General features: G+C 42.0%; 1 protein-coding gene across 6 annotated transcripts in view; it reads right to left on the reverse strand.

Moving 5' to 3' along the window:
* Positions 1–3617: 3617 nt before the first annotated feature.
* LOC138100675 (dual specificity calcium/calmodulin-dependent 3',5'-cyclic nucleotide phosphodiesterase 1C-like) overlaps positions 3618–14537 on the reverse strand; it is a 48410-nt gene continuing 37490 nt past the window's right edge. For 2 of the 6 annotated variants that reach the window (XM_068998559.1, XM_068998557.1), the window contains exons 3-5: positions 5567–5648; positions 5419–5455; positions 3618–5322 (exon numbers count right to left, since the gene is read on the reverse strand). In XM_068998559.1, coding sequence (XP_068854660.1) covers positions 5126–5322; positions 5419–5455; positions 5567–5581 — 249 coding nt within the window. In that variant the 5' untranslated portion in view covers positions 5582–5648 and the 3' untranslated portion in view covers positions 3618–5125. The remainder of the gene's footprint in view (positions 5323–5418; positions 5456–5566; positions 5649–14537) is intronic. The other 4 variants (XR_011146894.1, XM_068998556.1, XM_068998560.1 and 1 more) reach the window with 3 other exon arrangements.

Raw genomic sequence — 14537 nt, forward strand, 5'->3', positions numbered from 1 at the left:
TGAAAGGCAAAAGAAATTAAGAACATATGCAAGTCTTGAGCTGAAAAACAGTCTGACCTTGAAGGAACTGAATCTGCCTTTCTGGCTCCAAGGTCTTATGGCCTTGGTAACAGACAATATGCATCACTTCCTGGTACAGCATAGCTGCATAGGTATCCAATAAGGCTTGTCTGGTGTAAGACAGAGGGTCTTTGCCTCACCTGCTGCCTGCTACCCTGATTTGTCACTAACATTGCCACCTCAAGGCCCCAAGTACTAGATATAGCCAACTGAACTGCTCCAAGATTCCAGACCAATTTTACCTGTCAACGCAGGCCGTGGACCAAGGACAGGGAGGCCACTCTGAACATTGTTTGGTTTTTTTACAGATCAGCATATTCATTCTGCCCTGGACATCTCAGTCAGCTTGTATCATGGTATCTTCTGTCACAAGATCCAGCACAGTCATCATATCCCATAAGCACCATCACAGTCATATATCTCAATGCAGCGTTCCAGGTCTCCAGACACAAAATAACACTGAATCTCTCCTACACATCAAAACAAGTCTAGGAGAAATCATAACATCTTGGGCATGTGAAATTTTCAGCTAAAGCAGTGCCATCCACTTGTGAACCTTTGAATCATCCAGGCAGTAGTCTGGTGACAAAAGCAGCAGTTTCTCTTGTATTGTCTAACACAAAGAGCTTGCATAAACATATAGGTGACATTTGCAGAACAGTACCCAAAACTGTTTTTTGTTTCTATGCTCCCCCTGGTGGTTGCCAGCCCAGCATTATCAAAATGCCTGCTTGGGTAGTGCTTCCAAGGACTAGCACACACCAGTTAAAGCAGCCTATACATTTGTTATACAGCCTCTTTAACCGCTGTTAATTCTTATCTATACTGCACATTACAGCGATCTAGCAGATCAAAAAGCAGATTTAGGAGGAGAGTTACAGACTTCAGTGTAGGTAACCACTGATATCTCCAGCCAATATCCAGATTACACAGCCCTGAGAAGTCCATATGAATATTTCTGGGCATCAATTCACAACCTTGCACAGCTGTTAAAATATTACAATGATCATAGCTCCTGTAGCAGTGAACTTGCGTATTTGTGCAAAGAAAATGATGTGTCAGATTGGTTGCATTAAGAGTGGACCAAGAGGCTAATCACTTCTACGTCTCCAATTACATTTTTTCCCTTGTCAAAAAGGGATAAACCACCACAATTCCACTGTATTTTCAAATATAATTCAAATTTGGACCTGTGCTGTCTTTAATAGACAAATAGACCAAATGCCAGTGAGAAGGGATTTTAAAATCTGTATTTTAAGCACTGCACTAGTATAACCAGTCAGGACAAAAAATTACTTGTAACTGCTAACTCAGTACATTATGGCAAACAAGTATATACTACAATCTCTTTCAGAAAAGAGATAGTAAAATAATTATACCAAAAAAAAATCAAGACCATCAGAACATTTCTAATTATTAAAAGACCATGCACCATGTGTATTTGGGATGTAAAAAGAAGGCTGATTTAATTTGGTTTTTGCTTTACATCTGGATTATAATGGATTCTTACTGCAGGAAAAGTATACCTGAAAGCATTGAAATAACCACATTCCTTCTTTTATGTTTAAATGTGCTTCAAGCTCATATCTGGATGTTGATAGAATCAAATATTGACCTCTTCATAATTTTCCAAGCTACAGAAGATAAATGCACAGTAGAAAACAAGATCTAATACAAGATGTGGCAACTGGGATTTCATGCTGCTTATATATAGTCATTTAAAGCATAGAAAATCACAAGAAAGTGTGACTCATTTTAACATTGGAGAGACATTTCCTTAACTGTGCATGAAAGGAGTAGTGTTGCCATATACTGCTTTAACAGCAGTGAATCAGATACAGTAAGGGAATTGCTACATTCCACAGTTTTTTGCAGTCATATTCAAAAACAAGCTTTGGTTCTTCTTTCTGTGAAAGTAGTTCATCTAAGCTCAACACCACCCCCATCCCTACCCCAAGATTCAGTCATCAGATTCCTAATTAAGACATGCTAGACTGGACAACTTGTAAAACACATTTATTTTCCCAAAAGGCACCAGGGCAGCAAGATCTTCCCCTAACGTCTAGTAAATAAGAAACAAGGAAAGCCCTTGCCTACCAGGCAATCACTGGCATTCATACACAACAGTCAAGGAAGCACTTAAAGATCATGACACACATAAGACCCCAGTGAATCAAACATACAACCCTTCATACCAAAGATGCTACTGCCTCCTAAGCCCCAATTAGCACCATAATATCAAGCTAACAAACCAAATAAAACCAAATAAAAACACTGTAGCATTTTTGGTTTTATTTAGACAGTAATTACAATGTACTCTTGCTGGAGGTTAGGATTTTTCCTTTTTTTTTTTTTTTTCTTTCTCTCAGGGAATTTTGTCCCATTTTTTGTTAAGAGACAATAATGATGGATACCTAAGAGACAAAAGACATGGCCAAGGTGGGGGGAGGGGTGCAGGTGGCTGCACTCTCATAGCTGAGGGGTATTCTCTTGGGAAGGGAGAGATACTGCAAGATTTTGGCAGGGGGGTGAGGGGCTGGGCTCAGCTCCTCTCTCTCTAGCTTTTGGGATCAAAGGGTAACAGGCTGCAGTTGCTGTGGAAAGAATTCACTACCACTGTGGGGTTCCACCTCCTGCTGTCTTCTACTACCATGAGTGAAGCTCTGCTCATAAGAGCCACTATTGGACTGGGATCTTATTAACACCCTATCTCACTGGAAAGGACCCTCAGCATCTGCTTGGGTGCCTCAGGGAAAAACAGAGACCCCGAGCCCCGCTCCGAGAGAGCCTCTCCCAGCTGTGTTCGGGAACCCAGCTGCTGCAACCCAACCCCACCACTTCTCAGCCGGGTTTTTTGCTACACTGTAACCCCACACCTCCTCCCGGCTGGGACACCCTTGAATCTCTTGCTACAGCTGCAGAGTTTTTGCTGCATCTACTTTTACTACCCCAGGTGTGCCCACCTCTGCTGTTCCAGCTGCTGCTCTGAGGTTCCTGCTACAGTCCATTTTGCCATCCGGAGGGACACCAGGATCGGCTGTCCCTATGGGTTTGTAAAGGAAGCCCATTTTCAATCTCTTCCACTGGCACACCTGCCATTAACCACGTGGAGAAGGTGGCTGAACTCGTGCCACAGCGCCCCCTGCAGCCGCGGGGGAATCATCGCACCTGCCCTGCCCATCCGGGAGCCACAAGCGCCCCTGCCGGCTGTGGCCGTGACTACAGCAAAGAGGAAAGGGCCTGACAGCCAAGAGAAGGCTGGTACTGGGTTTCTGGTTTGGTTTGTTGTTGCTCCTGTTGTTGTTTGTTTGCCTTGTTATACAGATATATAGATTAGTAAAGACCTGTTATTCCTTTTTCCATATCTTTGCCTGAAAGCTCCTTAATTTCAAACTTACAATTATTTGGAAAGAAGGGAGTCATGCCTTCCATTCCAAGGGAGGCTCCTGCCTTCCTTGGTAGACACCTTTCAAACCAAGACAACCCTCTTATCTTCCACTCCTCTGCAAAGCTATTAAGCAAACACAGGGCTTCATTTCTCTAGAAAACTAGGCATTTACTATTTATTTTGTAACAACAATTTATCTGGATTGCCATCTATAAAACTCCCCAAAATGCCACATTATACAGTAATATCTATATTGACACAATACGAAGCTTCTGTGATGTTTATAAAGCCTTTTAAACTGTATTAGCAAAACTGTTTTCCTAAATTACATTTTCCAATTCATTAGTCCTTATTATGCTATACAATTTGAAAAGCTGTGACACTATTTTGCTGCATTAAATGTTTAAAATTATATTGACAATGGCAAGGTAAGGAATGCTGCTACCCAGATATTGTTATGAGAAGTAAAACTGACAAATACATCTCTTGAAATTATAGATTTTAAGTATCAGAGATACAAAGTTTTTAAAGTCATTAAATACCACAGGCCATCATAAGTGGAGGATCCAGGTTCTGAGCCCCTTGTCCTGAATCATTTAAATGTGAATATTAAAGAATGAAAATCCACTATGAAATTACAGGGTTATTTATATAGACTGGCATAAACTCAATTTATGGTATTACGCTTTTAAACATCAAGCAGTATGAACAAATATCTGAAATTGCTACCTAATATAATGACTCAATCAAGTACTTCAAAATAATAATTATATGAAGAGTGAAGTAAGTTTCACAGACCAGGTATAATCAAAATCACTATAGTCATAAAAATTTATCCAAATCAAGGAATATTTTTTTAAAAAATTGGTACGTTTAATACAAAAGAAAAGTAGATCACAGTTTTTCAACAACCAAAAAATATTCTCAAAAACATTTTGAAAAACCACTTCTGCCACTCTCTTTGCTTTTTCTGGGTGCACCAATTTTCACATCTCAGTCAAAAATCCATTGTATGCCCTATGGGTTCTCTATTTTACCTCACTTTGAGAGAAACATTTTCAGAAAACATTTCCAAGAAACATATGGCAACTGTACATAGACAGCATTAAATAAAAGAGTGGGAAACACAGATAGACATATATATACACACACACATATGTATATATCACACTTCAAAAACATAGATATTTCACTACACAATAGCAGAAATCACTTTTTTGCAAGCCCCTGCTCAGAGTTCTTCCCCTTCATATATTAATGCTAGACAGTTCTCAAGACATTACATCAACAGGAAAAGCTCTAACTCACCCTTGCATCAATGAAGCACATCATCTGACCTAAAGTGCAATTTATTCATCATTAAATCGCTTTCAAATCAAACAATACCAACCATCAAATGAAACAATACCAACCTTCAAAGACATCTTCATATAATGAGCTGGTTTTGGTGATTATTTTGACCAGTTACAGACTTTCTGCCTAGTAAATAATCTTCTAGGGAGGGTAATGAAGTGTGAGAAATTAAAGGCAAATGCAGTCAATATTATTTATGGATTTCTTTTTCCATTCTTTTTCAGTACAAATATATGCAGCATTACAGAATCTTTCAGTACCAATTTCTGCCACCAAACCCACACTGCAGATTTAATCTTAAAAAGACATCCTCTCAAAGATAAACTAAGTAAACCCATATCGGTCAGACCTGAAAGATGTTTTCACCAGTGCCTCAGGACTGTCCACTGGCGGTAGTTCATCTGCTAAAATTTCTTCAGGAGGTCTAGGGTCATTGATAATGGCCAGCTTTCGCCTTTCCTTGAGGTTGCCAGTCAGCCCACCGATAATGGGGCTCCACGAGCATTTTTGTGATTTAGACCCTGAAAAATCAAGAGTGACAAGGAAAATAAATTCATAGGCTTATTGCCCAGTGTGTCAGAATTCTGAAAAAAAAAGGTGGTCCTCTATCATTTTACCTTTGCATGACCACAGTTTGGGAATAAGCCTGAAAACCTGAAAAAAAGTTTGAAGTGGAAAGAAGCATAAACATTAGGGTCATTCCAAATGCAAAACGGTAATGCTTCCCATAAAAATATTTTATTACAGAACATGAAGCTTTCATACCTCTACAAAAAACATCCTCTCCGTATCACGTTTAGGTTGTAGCTTAGTATGTGTTGGTGTGGCTCTTTAGCCAAAGATCTGGCTAAAAAACAAAGTACCAAATCAATACAATACTCATCATTGACATTCTTTTGACTACAGTTAATAGTGGTTAAACTACAGATAAAAGAGATCACTGCAGGATTAGTACCCAAAAATACAATTCTTTTCTGTCAAACCTTCAGCTTCTCACAGTAGATATTCAAATGCCAAAACATTTCTATGGATTTTTTTTTACATTTATTTAGAAGTGCCATCAAGTGGCTCTCGCATGTTACTCAGAGAATCCATCCTTATTTGTAAGCCTAGTTCCACCGACAAAGTACAAGTAGCATCCTTCAGTCAGATGTCCTCCCTGCCTCACGAGACTTACATAACTTAAATTTCGTAAAGAGTCTGTTTCACATTTTCAAATATTTCTAAAGAGTTTCTGAATAAATCAGGCACTTCTGAAAATCCCAGCAGTACTACCATACTGAACACCTCTGTCATAGTCTAATTTTCAAGTATCATAGAATGATACATGACTGAGCTAGCAGACCCAAATAAGAACAGCTAAGTACTGAAATTCTGATTATTATTTCACACACATAATTTCCCACAACAGATTTCACACATTATTATTTCACACATTATTTCCCACAACAGAGGTGCAGCACATATTAATCTTACCACGTTCCAAAATAGGAATACAAACCAACTCTGCTAGTAGTCTTTCTCCAAGGACTTTGTAGCAATACACAAAATCTTTTAAAAATCTGAAAAATGGGGTATCTCTGAAGTTAGCAACTGATTTTAATTAGGGACTATACAGGTAAAATTTTCTAATATTTTCCCAGCTTTCAGATCAATTATCCAGTGGACCTAATACATGGATTAAGGATTACTTTTTGAGGCAACACACACTAAATACACAAGACAAAACCAACCAGAAGAGCTGTTATCCCATGCCTCATGAGAATAAAACACAAAAAACTATCCTGTCAGAAGCAGCAATATCTGCTGCTATGGACAGGAGCCAGCAGCATTTTTTTGCTGATTGTCTTAAATATCTTATTTTCACACGGTCTAAATGGTACAAAGACAGAAGATCAGCAATAATCCTCATTTCCATTCCATAATTATTTTCAGACCGTGAGGATTTTTCCCAGGTAATCAGGAAAACTCCATACTCTTCTTTCCTCTTAAATGTCAGCAGCTACCTAATGTGCAAGAACTATATTTATCCAGAGTTACAGGTAGCCTTGAGATTCTGTGCCGAGCCCTGTGCTACAACAGCTAGAAATAAAACTTTTCACACCAGGTAGTCCAAAGCCAAGTAATGACTACACAACAACAGCAGAAATAAACACAACATCAATACAATTTTATTATTCAAGGGCCTGTAATGTTATGGCTGTTTCTGTTCTTTAGACAACTGTTTAGGAAACTTTTCTGCCTAACCATCCAGGAGCCACTACACTCCAACCATCCAAGACTTTCATTGTTGGGACTGAAGCCCCTTTGCAGAGGACAGCTCCTGTGAATTGACAGCACCCCACTTGACTCACTACATACATCACAATCAGTCAGAAACTATTTCCCTCACCAGCTTGTCCCAAGGTTTCCCATAGCACATCTGGCTCCCATGGTGGTCAACATTATGACAGCTGAAGCTGGGTGCCTCCAAGGAAGTATCCCAAGAAAGAAATCTGTGGGCTTTTATACCCTTACAGTCCATCCATTTCAACGCTGATATTTATTCTGAGGTTCTCATCCTTCATTGGCTTCTGCAAGAGTCTCTGGGTGACCAGCCACTCTGACCCTCCTCCCCTCATTGGACTATGGCCCAGGTCCCCATGCCCATTTTTATGCAAATGGTCTGCACCAGGTCATTTCTTGTTGCCTGGGGCTCTCTTTTTCCCCACACCCATGGCACAAGCTGTAAATTGCATGCCCCACTACCTGCACTAGGTATAATCCTTAACAGTCTTCACTTCCTTTTAATTAAGCATACCTGCTAATTCATGAAAAGGAAAAAGAAAAACCTTTCAAGATATTTAACCACTACCCTTACATACCACATTATCACAAGTAACAAACATAGCAGAATTAAGGCTAAGATGATTGTCATAGGGGAGAGTACAAGATTATTGATTCTTGTGCACAAGTCCTTAAATAATTACCAGTACAGAAAAGGATTCTCAGAAGTCAGTTATTGCCCAGCTGGTTGGTTATCCACTACTCATTTGATGTGAGAATGGTGTATCCAATTTTCCTAACCTAAAATTTTAACAGCAAAATAGGAACACCCTAAAACTGAAGGGCCATTTAGAATCATAGAATATCCTGAGTTGTCAGGCACCCATCAGGATTATTGAGTCCAATTCCTGGCCCTGTACAGGACAGTCCCAAGGATCATATCATCTGCCTTAGAGTATTGTTCAAATGCTTCTTGAACTCAGACAGGCTTGGGGCTGTGACCACTTTCCTAGGGAGCCTAAACCAGTGCCCAACCATCCTCTGGGTCAAAAACCTTTACCTGATATCTAACCTAAATCTCCCCGGACTCAGCTTCATGCCATTTCCTGAAGTCCTGTCACTGGTCATGAGTACCTGCCCCTCCACTTCCTTTGCAAGGATGTTGAAGACTGTTGGGGAAGATGAAACAGGAAAGCCTTATAAATATGATTGCCTAACAAAAGATTTTGGGAATATGAAAACTATAAGCGACATTGAAATGAAGGCCACCTTTGAAGATACCAAGTCTTAGTTACTGAACAACTGGAAAACAATGGTATGGCTGACTGAAGGTAATCCCCTTTTGATTGAACAATACCCTCTGCTTGCAGACAGGTCCAAAGGTCAGAGCAGACCCTACTAGCTCAGCAGAAGGGGTCCAAAGAGTAGTTTTTAGGAGTTAAAATGTAACACTCTATGGTAATGTAATAACTCTTATAGGCTGTATGTAAATGCTATAGGATTTGTATCTTGTACTAGATTGGCTAGTGAGAATTAGAATATTCAGTACAGAAGAGGATTTATTGTATTGTAACGAGGACTACGCTCTCTTGCTCTCACTTCTTTTTACTTACTCTCTCGCCCTCTCTCTCTCTTTCTTACTTACTTACTCTGCTCTTACCTTGGGCCTGCTCCGAGCTGCGGCTGGCAGCTCTAAGCAGTGCCACCTGTACCCACGCCCTTTGCAATAAACCGCATGTTCCAAGATCTGACTTCAGAGATCTCTCGTCTCCGTCCATCCCGACCGTCCAACCCACCCAAGCTCCTACAGAAGACTACAATGGGGTCTCTCCTCTGTTTCCTCTTCTCTAGGGTGAACAAACCAAGTGATCTCAGTTGCTTCCCATAACGCTTTCTCTCCAGACTTTTCACCATTCTTGTGGACCTCTCTGATACCTTTAATGTCTTTTTTATATTGTGGTTCCCAAAACTGCACACAGTACTGAGACCTCACCAGAGCACAGTAGAGCAGGACAACCACTTCCTTTGAATGGCTGGCAATTCTGCGCTTAATGCACCCCAGGACACTGTTGGCCCTCCTGCCCCCTAAAGCACAGTGTTGACTCATAGTCAACTCACCATCTTCCAAGGTCCCTTTCCGCAGCACTGCTCTCCAGACTGTCATCCCCCAGTATATACACAACCACTGTTGCCATGTGTGAGAGGCTGGAAGGACTGCTGTTGCCCAGAGAATGGTGAATCACGACATAGGTCCAGGTTAAAAGACATGGCCAAAGCAGAGCTAAGATCTCATTTAATGAATTTCTCCTCTTTTATAGTGTAGTTCGCAATAAAGAAATTACATGATTGGCTTATTCACTCACCACCTCTCAAGGTGACAAGCTGAGCAGTAAGACAGCCATTTCCAAATATTATTCTCACAAGACTGAAAACAATTCTACAGTTTCCACAACAACTTGCAAGTGCAAATGGTTTACATTCTTAAAAATGTTATCCATCCAGTTCTCATGAGAATGAAAGCTCTCACAGAGAAGCTGTGAGAAGCTGGATTTCTCTGTTTCTCAGCTAAAGCATGAGAAAGGAAAAACTTCACAAACTACAGAGCTGGAAAATTTCTCTGCTCCTGCCTTTTAGCATCCACAGACTGTGGGCTCAAAACATTTCAGGCGTGTGTCGAGGAAGGGGAAGGTTAGGCCTTGCTTTGATGAGGTGATGCCCTGCTCCACACACCCGACTCCTCTGGACCTGTGTTCCAGCCCCACAGTGGTTGCCAATACCTGGCACTCTGGAGGCAATGGGCTGCAACCTGCCCCTGGAGCCCCAGTCTAGGCCCAGAGTAGCCAGATGACCAGAAGCCCCACCTCGGGGAAGGGCCCAGGAAAGCCAAGGGGTACTTAACCCAGGACTTGAGGCAAGCACATGACTTGATCCTACCTCCTCTTGGAATTTCTCTCAGTGGAACACTGCTGGAATGAGTACTGGTAGCTATATTTGTTCTTTTCTGTATCTTTTCTCTCTCTCTCCTTCTTCTTCTAATTCCCTGTTCTCAGAGTTTTTAGTACATTAAAATCAGATAGGCTTGTAGTTTGCTAAGTTGAATGGGCTAAGTTACTGCTTGGTAAAATGTTTTATGTAGATTGAATGCTGCTCTAGACTTTTGCCAAAGTTCTCTGATTTTCTGAAGTTGCCAGTGAAGTTTTTTTGTTGTTTTGACCTCTTAAGAATACTTTGTTGGTACATCTCCCACACATTTAACTCTGAGTACTCAAAAAAAAGTAAGCCCTTTTAAGTAGCTCATCAAGCCAGTTTTGGGGGCCTTACACCATGTCCCAGGTGCAGAATCCAGCACTTGACTGGTTAAACTTCATATGGTTGCTGATTACTCAGCTCTTTAATTTGTCGAGGTCTCTCTGCAGGGCCTCTCTGCCCACAAGGCAGTCAATAGCTCCTCCCAGTTCAGGGTCATCAGCAAACTTACTTAAAATTCCCTCAAGTCCTGCATCCAAGTCCTTAATGAAGAGAACTGGGCTGGGGATTGAGCCCTGCAAAACCCCACTAGAGAGAGGCCACTAGTCTGATGCTACCTCCTTCCCTATAACTCTTTGTGTCTGACCTGTGAGCCAGTTTCTCATCCATTGCATAACATGATTATCCAGCTGTACAGTGGACATTTTGTCGAGAAGGCTCCTATGAGAGACAGTATCAAAAGCTATGCCGGGAACTGATATCCCAGATAAGACCAACTTATTGGGTAGAGATGATCACTTGATTCAGTATGTTTTATATATGAAGAAAGGGTCTGAAGAGCAGAGAAAGTATGCACAATGATATAATAGAATTTCCTGAGTTGGAAAGGACCCACTTGGATCATCAAAGTCCAACTCCTGGCCCTGCACAGGACAGTCCCAAGGATCATACCATGTGTCTGAGAGCATTCTTGAACTCGGGCAGGCTTGGTGCTATGACCACTTCCCTGGGGAGCTTGTTCCAGTGCCCAACCACCCTCTGGGTGAAAAACCTTTTCCTGACAGCTAACCTAAACCTCCACCTCATACCATTCCTTCAGGTCCTGTCACTGGTAACCAGAGAGAAGAGATCAGTGCTTGCCCCTCTGCTTTGTGTTGTGAGAAAGCTGTAGACAACTATGAGATCTCCCCTCCTTCTTCTAGGCTGAACAAGCCAAGTTACCTCAGCTGCTCCTCCTATGGCTTCCCCTCCGGACTCTTCACCATCTTAGTAGTGGTGTGGTATCAGCCCACACCACCTGAAAAACAGGTACATAATGTACAGCCCAGATGGAAGTTTAAAATAAGGTACTGTCTAGAAAATCCAAATTAGAATCCAAATAAGAGGAAAAGAAGGGTAGTTGTAATAGAAGACTCCTTTCTAAGGAGAACAGAGGGCCTGGTATGCAGACTGGACCCAACTCACAGGGATGCCTGCTGTCTCTCAGCAGGCAAGGATAAGGGACATTACTGGAAAACCCTCCAGTGTAGTAAGATCCTCTGATTACTATCCACTATTGGTTGTTCAAGCCAGCAGCAATGAAATAACAAAGACAAGCCTAAGGGCAATGAAAAGAGACTTCAATACCTTGGGATGATTAGTTGAGGAATTAAGAGCACAGGTAGTGATTTCCTTGATCCTTCTGGTAAGGAATAACATTGATAAGAATGCATCAGGTCAATGTGTGGTTCTGAGCCTAGTGTACCGGGAAAATTTTGGGGTTTTTTGACTGTGGGATGATCTATTAAACACCTGGTCTACTGCCACCTGATGGGATGCACCTTTCTCAGAAGAGGAGTTCTAGCACAGGAGCTAGTAGGTCTCGTTGATAGAGCTTTAAACAAGCTTGGAAGGGCGAAAGGGAAAATACCAGGCTTACCAGTGATGAGCAATGGGATGGTATGCCAAAAACCTGAAGCAACTGAGAACTAATAGGATCCCTCAATCACCCTACCTGGGACATGGACTATTATAGAATAATTCAGGATAAGGGGGCAGCTCTTCTCCAATATTGTTGCTGTTTCTGCCAGTGATTTGGTATAGGCTGGTGATCCCACTGCAACTGGATCTAGTTGAACTAAATAATATACAACTGCCTTATGGTGAGGTCCACTGGCTATACCTCACATTGATGTACTTACAGATTAAAGGGGTTTGATACAATCTGGGAGCCCAAGAGCTGAAGCAGATGCCAAAGCTCCAAAGCTCTTTTCATTGCTTTAGAATTTCTCACTGGGCCCCATGCAATAGGCTCTAACTCTTCACTGCTGGTTGTCACAGAGACTTAATCAATTCTCCTAATGCAGGAATTCACAGCCAACAAAGTCCCACAGCTCCAAGAAATTCTCATGCCTGCTTTTTCACAACCAGACATGGGAGTTTAATTATGGCCTCTATTCTTTCTGGGTCTGTGTGAGGAGGCAATTTAGTTTTGATTTAGCCAATTTAGTTTGTCTCAACCCTGGTTTTTCCATATTGTCAGAGGTATGTGGGGGAAGGGAACGTACACCTGCAATATGCAGGAAGCAGCCAGGAGTGGGGGAAGCCTCGTCTGTGGGAAGACTTCTCCTGGGAATACCTCAGATTAGGCAGTCAGTGGGAGACACTACAAAGGGGCTTCTCCAATCAGGTCGCGAAAGGTCTCCACCAATGGACAGCAAAGAAAGGTTGGATTGGACCAATGGTCTCCTATCAACGGGCGGACTTGGGGGGGGGGGGGGGGGGGGGGGGCAGGGGATATAAAAACTAACTGCGTGAGGGGCTTGCTGCTGTTCACTGGCGTTTGTTGTCTCGTATGCTCCTTCCCTCCCTCTTTGGCTCTGGCCCCAGCCTGCCTTTTGGCTCTCCTGCCCTCGCTGGCTCTTGCTCGCCCTCGCGCCTGTCCTGCATCCCTTTGTCCCTGACCGCCGCCCTGCCGCTTCCCCCCCGCGTCCTTGCCTGGGCTGCCTGCATCCAACCCTGCCGCGCTGATCCAGCCCACCCTGCCGCCCTGATCCAGCTGGTCGCGGCGATCCTGACCGTGACCCTGTCCAGAGTCCTGGACCTCCGATTACGAGAGCCTACTCACAGCATGTCAGGCGCCGTCACCGCAGGAGCCACGCCTGTGAAGCCGTGCCTCTTCGAGAGCCGCGCAGGCTCATTAAGACTCAGCCCGTCTATAGGCAGGTAGCGTGTACACTCCCCAACGGCACTTCCCTGACTTGCCGGTAGTAGCACCCTCTTTTCCTCTCTGTGTCCTCTCCTTCTCTCTCTCTCTCCCCGCTCTCCCCCCCTTTTCCATTTTCCTTCCTTCTTTTCTGTCCTTTCCAGCCCTCTTTCGTTTGGGCAACTCGTTTTTCCTTTTCTTTTTCGTTACCAATAACGGTTCTCAGAATACAGTGTTTGTCTCATTTGACTTAATTTCGTTCTTGACCATCTATTTTTAAAAGAACTCCTCGCAGTTCCCCACAGTAGAACGTGACAGTCTCTCATTCATTGTCCCTTTACAAAATAAAGATGCAATACTGTAACTTTATTTTGAGAGAGCTGAAGTTAGAGATGCAGGCTGTCCCTTCTTTGCTAGGGCAATATATAAAGGTATAGCATCTAGTATACAAACATTCTCACCCCTATTTGCTAATAAGAAGTCATCTGCATATTGTCCAACAACCAATAATGTTACATCTTAATTGCACTGCAGTAAGTGCCAAAATTCACTGCAGATCCAATAGCTTTACCTCTTGAAAACCACAACAGAAATTTAAAGCATTTTCTTATGGAATTTTTTTCCATTTTTTCTTGTAATTCTAATTCTTTCCTTAAATTCTTCTAAGAGCAAGAGTATTTTCCTTTCCTTTTCACTGAAGGAGAAATACAAAGCATTAGGCAATAGAACCACAGTTTCCTGGCAGTACTCTTTGCATATTATTTGCTCCTCCCTCTAGAAGAAAATAAAACAGTGTCTCCGAAGTTAATATAAGTAACACTATTTTGAAAAGTGAAAAGGTTTCCTGCTGCTGTGACCATGCTATTAAATTGGGTCACAGGTGATACCCTGCATTTAGGAATAGAACTAATCAAATCTCCCTGAGAGCAACTACGATTCTCCTTTTTCTGGAGGAAATCTTCAAATATTATTTGCATGTTTATTATTCTCTTACCTAATATAAATGTACATGTAGAAAAATTTGCTTTTATAAATATTTTGTAAAAGGATACATAAGATATTGTTATAAACAAGTACTAGCTCACAGAAAATCTCATATGTTGTTTCAGCTGATGTGCACCTTCTGAAAAACCTGGTCTTGATATAGTGTTTTAAGTTTACATCCCAACAATCATTCACAGATAATTAGATCTAAATCTGAATCCACACAAAAAGTTAAGACACAAAGACCACACATTTTGAAGATGAGTGTGCCTCTACAAGCAGGTTTCCCTGAATCCTCCATTCTGAAGAGGCTCCAGGTGCACAGAGTAGCAACAG

This window comes from Aphelocoma coerulescens, unplaced genomic scaffold, assembly GCF_041296385.1.
Source record: "Aphelocoma coerulescens isolate FSJ_1873_10779 unplaced genomic scaffold, UR_Acoe_1.0 HiC_scaffold_128, whole genome shotgun sequence".
Taxonomy (NCBI): Eukaryota; Metazoa; Chordata; class Aves; order Passeriformes; family Corvidae; genus Aphelocoma; species Aphelocoma coerulescens.